General features: G+C 31.4%; 1 protein-coding gene across 1 annotated transcript; it reads left to right on the forward strand.

Annotated features, from left to right (window-relative positions):
* Positions 1–3,743: 3,743 nt before the first annotated feature.
* Positions 3,744–5,084, forward strand: LOC149564760 (uncharacterized). Its single transcript, XM_089816220.1, has one exon. It carries the CDS (start codon positions 3,744–3,746, stop codon positions 5,082–5,084), a length of 1,341 nt encoding a protein of 446 aa, XP_089672346.1.
* The last annotated feature ends 2,640 nt before the right edge of the window (positions 5,085–7,724 follow it).

Here is a 7,724-nt window from a genome sequence, read left to right on the forward strand (position 1 = left end):
AACTCATTTTCTAACACTACAAATGCTTCTACATCTTGTTCTCCAAATGCCCCCCTAGCCTCGTTTTATACTACTCCTATTGCAAAACCAATGGCCAAGATTGATTCTCAATCGATGGTCGAGATTAAAAAAAACTTAACAACCCTAACCAAGTCAGTTTCTAATTTCTTCCAAAAGTGGTCAATTAATCAACAAATATTTGTCTCAACTCTAACAATCTAGTTAGTAAAACAATTACGTGCTAAATAATCACATATGGATGAATAGTTGTCCAAGCTAATCAAAACTAACAGTGATCTTTAGTTTTTTTAATGTTAGTTAATATTACATTCGTATACTTTAAGTTCATGCCCAAGCTAAGATAGATTGTCTAGTGTTTTAATATATTTCACATTTGTATGATCATTATAAATAATGACTAATAGTAAATCTTCTTTCATAGTAAAAGTTTCTTTTCATCACTATCAATATGATAATGAGAATGTTGCCATATTCCTAGATAGTAATCTACATGGAAATTGTTCTAAGATTAAAGAGATTGATTTATGATAAATCTCTTTCCATGTTAGATTATATTTGTCTACATTTCATTTCAAGGGCCATAAGATAGATGACTTAGCCTCAATCATTTTCCAAATGAAATTCTCACTATCTATAGGCCCTCACTCTAATAATGTGTGTTACGTTACTAAAGAATTGTTTAAAACAAATTTCCTAGATCATTATTAAAATCTTAAGAAAGCATTACGAAGAAATTATACTAAAGCATTCATGCGTACATCATCAAAGGCATGTTATGTCTTTAATCACATGCATTGACATGGGTTGGATTTAACCTTTTGGAACATATCATGATAATGAATGAGGAAATTGAGTTGAATTCTTGTAGTTAATATTTTATACTCAATTGTAATTGGTAAAATTGATTATAACATAGTATTCTTCACTTCGTTTGGCACTTCATACACCAAGAGTTGTTAATGGGGGAGAAATCAAGTCATAATTAACTTTCCCATTATCAATACCCTATGTAATGGAAGCTAAAGAGACTTTGACATATTTGTGAATGTTCACATTAACTTGGTATTCTTAAAATTGAATCCCATATATTTTCTCTCATTATCCTTCAGATGCTTTTTTTTCAAAAAAATTTCCTCTTTCTGAACAGAGACAACTCAATAGCCTAATGACATTATTAGACTTTTGCATCAGATAAAAGATTGTACTTTATTTAATCTATGAAAGGGTAAAAACTTAAGTAAACACATGGTACTAAATTTTTTAATTGTAATTGTGAAAATTCCTATTGCAGTCACTGATTATTAATCTCTTAACTTAAACAATTATTAAACTGCTAAAAATTAATTCACAACTAATATAAAAAATAACACAACTGCAACTTCACTTATAAAAATATGGAAAGAATTAATCAACACAAAGAACACAATATTTTTGAACAAACTATCCTTAAAAAGACCCCTAAGGGAAAACTAGTTCTACAAATGAGGAATTATTTTAACTTTAGCAAATCAAGGAATACATAATTCTTTGCCTCCTACTAGCAAAACTCTGACAACCTCTTGTTTTCTCCCACTGATATTCCTCTACTGCTATCCCCAACGCTATCATCGCACCCCTGCTAAGACTACAAGACAAGTTGCTATCACTGCAAACTCATTTACTAACACTGAAAATGCTTCTACATCTTTCTCTCTAAATGTCCCCCTGACCCCATTTTATACTACTCATGTTGGAAAACCAGTAGCCGAGATTGATTCTCAATTGACGGTCAGGATTGAAAACAACTTAACAACCCTAACCAAGTCAGTTTCTAGTTGCTTCTAAAAGTGGTCAATTAATTAACAAATATTTGTCTCAACTCTAACTATCTAGTTAGTAAAACAATTGCTTGCTAAATAATCACATATGGACGAATAGTTGTCCAAGCTAACCAAAACTAACAATAATTTTTACTTTTTTTAATGTTAGTTAATATTACGTTTGTATACTTTAAGTTCATGCCGAGCTAAGATAGATTGTCTAGTGTTTTAATATATTTCACATTTGTATGATCATTATAAATAACGACTCACATTAGGAAAAGAATTCTTCTTAAAGGTTAACATTTTAAATCTTTGTTAAGGATAATATGTTGATGTTTTTAATTTATTGTAAACTAATAGTAAATCTTCTTTCATAGTAAAAGTTTCTTTTCATCACTATCAATATGATAATGAGAATGTTGCCATATTGCTAGATAGTACTCTACATGGAAATTGTTCTAAGAATAAAGAGATTGATTTATGATAAATCTCTTTCCATGTTAGACTATATTTGTCTGCATTTCGTTTCAAGGGCCGTAAGATAGATGACTTAGCCTCAATCATTTTCCAAATGAAGTTCTCACTAACTATAGGCCCTCATTCTAATAATGTGCGTTACGTGACTAAAGAATTATTTAAAAAGCATTTCCTAGATCATTATTAAAATCCTAAGAAAGCATTACGAAGAAATTATATTCAAGCATTCATGCGTACATGATCAAATGCATGGTATGTCCTGAATCGCATGCATTGACATGGGAGTGAAGTTCGAATGTCAACTTTAAAATAAATTCAAATATTGATTCTCATCTATCAGTGATCAACTTTCTTAACCAATCATAACATCATTTATCAATTGATTCCAGTTTATGAATAGATTTGGAGTTGATCTCAAATAATTGTACCCTCAATAAGGAAAAAATTGAACCTTGAGGATACTGCCGTTCATATCTGGATGATGGTATCAAGATTGATAGCCGTCTACTTTGTAGAGTTGGATATGTATACAATTGTAAATGACAGCAGAACTAGACAAAATCAGAAATTAATCATTTCTCTCTAAATCCGCCACATGGCAAACAATGGGCTGGATTTAACCTTTTGGAACATTCTCAGATGGCATCACTTCTTGTCAATTCCTTCACTATCACTGACATCTCTTCTCAGGCAATCATCGACCCATTTAAACCAAATAGAAAGCCATTTCTGTTATAAAGCGGGTCGTTATATATAAGCTATTATAAGATGAGAATAGTAGTGGAAGATCCAACTAAAGGTTGAGCATATTTCTCAAGGGCTACACCCTCTTTCCTGACTGCAACTGAATTGTAAGGCTTTTCCTTGTGAGTCTATCAAATCTTATAGCTTGTTAAAGATCAAACTGAGCTTTCTTTATATGTGAGTCTATCAAATCTTATAGCCTGTTAGGATCAAACTGAGCTTTCTTTATATGTAAGTATATCAAATCTGATCAAGCTGGTTTTTCTTGCTATGACATGCAGTATTTCTTCTTTTCTATCAACTGTTGAACTTTTATCTCATTTGGGATCTCTGCACCTAGCCATATAAAAATTATACCACTGAAACTTCGACCCATAGAATTGAAAGTATAAATTCTTGAAAGTTAATTGAGACCCAATTGATTTCTTCTAGTACTACATATTATTTTCTTTCTTTTCTGGAAACTGTTGGCCCCTAAGTCGTTTGGGATTTCTTGGACCGCCCTTCATATTTCATTGAGCTTCCTTCTGAGGAGACCTCCCAACCAAGTAGATCACAACATTCTTTAGTGAAGGACACTTCATCAGATTCATAGTCCAGTTTCATAACAAGTTATGGTAGTGTTTGAGTCATCAGACTGACCATACCTTTTCGCCAAGAAAAGAAGACTCTAAATACTTCTTGTTACCATTTTCAAGAATGGCTAAGGAAAGTACTACAGAATCAAAGAGAAGGTCCTCCAAATTTGGGCATAATTCTTCCACTATCAACAATTCCCCACAATCTGACATTGTTTCACCAGAGGCAGACACTGGATTTTGGGGCAGAAGATTGGGAAGAAATAGAAAGAGATTTGTAGGAGTTAGACAGAGGCCATCAGGGAGATGGGTTGCAGAGATAAAAGACACAATTCAAAAGATCAGACTCTGGTTGGGCACCTTTGACACAGCAGAGGATGCTGCCCGGGCCTATGATGAGGCTGCCTGCCTTCTGAGGGGCACAAATACAAGAACCAATTTCTGGCCCTCTCCTGCCCCTCATACCGATGGGACCTCTGCCCTGCCTGCCAGAACTGCCCGCCGCCTCCTGCTGCGGCTCAAGGATGCAAATGCAAGAAACAATGCTGCCACTATGATTGATAATCAGAATTCTTCAGAACCAAATAGCATTTCTACTGAATTTGCGCATTCAGATGTGAAGGGTGAAGGTGAATGCATCAGTTCTGATGAGGAAGATACGCATGGATCCCCACAAGTCCTCAGCTCAAGTTCAGATGTGCTCAATTATGATGAAGATAAAGGTGACTTTTTGGTTTCCAGCCAACCCAGAAACCCTAATCCCCATGAGCTTGAAAGCATTGCAGGGTTTCTAGAAAATGATGGGGTTTCAGAGATGGTCCAGGAGAAACAGAATTCATCTGGAGAGGAATGTTGTAATGAAGGCAATATGGGTTTCACTGCCATGCTAATGGAGGCAGCTGACAAAACAATGGATGGCTGTTTTCTTGATGGTCTAACCATCACATCAGGTGAAGGTGCAAGTATGAAGGGCTTTACAAATGGTTTACAAAATGGCTTGAATCTAGTGGATGGTGATGAATTGACAAGTGGGTACTCTCCCTTTACTATGGCTGAAGAAATTACAGAGCCAAGTCATAACAAGGTGGCTGACATTTTCAGGGAAGAAGAGTCATTTGACTGTGCGGGATCTTTCCAGGGTATGGTTGGAGAAAACAGTGCAACTTCTCTCTTGAGGGAGGCCATGAAAAGAAGGATGTATGAAAGAAAAATCTCTGCTTCTTTGTATGCCATGAATGGGATTTCTGACTACTTTCAATATACCAGTGAGTTTGCAGCTTCCCCAAATATAGAGGGGGGGTTTATATATAGAGGTGCTGAGGAGATTCATAGCAGATCATCTGAGATGGTGGGCCGTCAACAAAATGAATTTTCATCGTCTCATTATTCTGCTAATGATTCAGCAGAAGGAAAAGATAGTTTGGAGATGCTGTGGAATTCATGGGACCTGGCTCCCATTTGAATACTTTAATATTTTAGCTCACAATCTCTCTTATAACTGATAGTCAAATATATGATTAGAATGAATAGAGACATGGGTTTATGCAAACTTGATGAAGGATCAAGTTGTTTTAGCTCAAGCAAAGGACAATTAACTGCCCATGGCTTCATTAGCCTTATTTTCAGTTACGTATGTTTAATTGAAATTTCTAATTGAGAAGAATGTTTTCTTGATTCATTAAAAAATTTAAATTTAAATTAGTTGTCAATAGTCCTTTTTGTCCTTCAATTAAAAGAATCTGAATAGAGTTTGCTGAATACAACGCTTGATAACATAAGAGATGGGCCTTAGTTCTTGGTTTTTAAAGGAAGAAGTTTCAACCCAGACATTCACTGTCTCTTATTTCTGGTAAGAAAATCATTCGGAAGATATTTCTATTCTATATTATTAAATATATATTTTCTTAGAACAGGAGTGAAGATACAAAATAAATTCATATTTTAAAATTATATTAATATATTCTAATGTACAAATATTATAGTTTTATGTAATTATATTCTTTTAAAGTTCAAATCTTAATTCTGTAATCATGATATTAATTTGTTCTGTAATCATAATACTAAATCTAATATCATTGTATTCTTAATTATACTTTGAATTCTAATCATATGTATAATATTTTTTTATTATTCTAGTTGTGACCATAATCTTCTAATTAGATTGTTAATATGTTTTTGTGTCATTTGTTAGAGTTGAGTGATTATGAATCATGTTTTGTTCAATGTAAGACTAAATATATAAGAGATGAATGTAGAGACTTGGTTCTTAAGGGAAAATGTTTCAACCTAGATAATTTTGCTCTCCTATTTGTGATAAGAAATTCATTAAGAATCATATGTTTCACCTTTATCAAAACAAACCTAATAAATGAATTCATATATAATTATACAATAATTATATTTTATTAAATAGACCATCTTATCAATATATGATAATATGATATTATATATTAGTATATTTTATATTCAAATATTATAATAATTTTATATAATTGTATTTTAATTGAATCAAAATACTAATACTAAATATTATGAAAACTCATAATTTTAACGTTAGCTCTAGCTATTATCATATTCATAGTTGCTCACTCTTATTTAGATTTTAACATTAATTAAGCCAGAGCTAGTAGTCTATTTGAACCATACACATGCAAACCTTAATGCTAACTATAATATTTTTGAAAATAATATAAAATCTATATTTCGTGCTGTACCTGATTTCTGCAATGGACAAATAATAATAAAATAATTAATTTAACTGTCACACACTGAAGATATGGCATAAATTGCCCAGAAATCGTATGCCCTAGATATTTTAGTTGAGACTTTGTAAACAACAATTTATAATGCGAATAGCAACTAAAAAATAACGTTTTAAAAGAAAAAAATGTCAACATTCATTTTATTAAGCAACAACTCATGGTTGCGACGCAATGTTGTTAAACAGTGCAAGGAGCTGCGAAATTCAACAAAATGACGACGCTATATAATTATTCAAATTTGAATACAAAAGCGATAAATTAACTTTTGTATCTAATTAAGAATATCGCATGTATTGCTCAGGAATTGTATGTTCTACATTTGCGGCTTCAGACATTTTAAATAATTCACCCGTCGAAAATTATAAAAAAATTGTGTGCTTGCATTCTATGAAATGTAATTTATTACAAACAAAAAATCTGTTTTTCGATAAAGTATCGGATCAATTTCTGATTGAGATGTGGTACAGTTGATAAATGAAGGAGCCGCATAATTCAAAAGGAAATAGTGATTTCACACCGGCCCACAAACTGTTATACTTCGCACTCAAACAATAGCTACTCGAACATCTTGACAAAAGATTCTTCACATTATAATTGAATAATAGATAATACTTAGCGTAAAAATCTATACAAGCTAAATATGTAATCAGTATCTCATTTAATTCTTTAATATTAGAGAATATAAAATAAAATAAATCTTATTTTTTATGGTGAACAAATCTTGTTACAAATGTTTTAAGGTAAGTATCAAGATCTTCATTAGATGAGAGTCTTATTAAATTATTGTAATTTTTTGGTGTTCTATTGGTAAATAGATTGACAACAACTGGAGAAATTGCAACCGATCACTACCATATTACAATCTTTTTTTAAGAAAACCCCTCCTAAAAAAAGATATAAACTAGCAATCGCATGCTTTTGTACATGCAACGAGCGCACCGGATAGGAGATGAGATTTAAGAAAAAAATGTTGAATGAACATTAAATAATGTAAACATAAATTTTTAAAAAATGAAAATACAAAAATAAAAAAGTTTAAAATTAAAACATAGATATAACATTTACAATATTTAGAAAATTTGAATATTGCCTAAGAAATATGTTTAATAATTTCAATATTTTACAATTAAATTCAATTTATCAAATATGAAAAAATAATCATTTTAAAAAAAACCATAAAAAAATTTATTATGAAAAATTAATAAGAGAAATATTAAAAAAAGAAAAAAAAGAAAAGAAAAATGACATCTCTAACACATATTTTATTGACTAAATAAATTATAGAAACTCAAAAAACAATATTTAAAGAAAAAACTAAACTAATATAAAAATAATAATTT

The sequence above is a fragment of the Cupressus sempervirens genome, chromosome 3 (assembly GCF_028749045.1).
Source record: "Cupressus sempervirens isolate cs-2001-9-10 chromosome 3, ASM2874904v1, whole genome shotgun sequence".
Taxonomy (NCBI): domain Eukaryota; kingdom Viridiplantae; phylum Streptophyta; class Pinopsida; order Cupressales; family Cupressaceae; genus Cupressus; species Cupressus sempervirens.

What these genes read in the sequence shown, in the direction of transcription:
- LOC149564760 (XM_089816220.1), top strand. Translation starts at nt 3,744, where the DNA reads ATGGCTAAGGAAAGTACTACAGAATCAAAGAGAAGGTCCTCCAAATTT.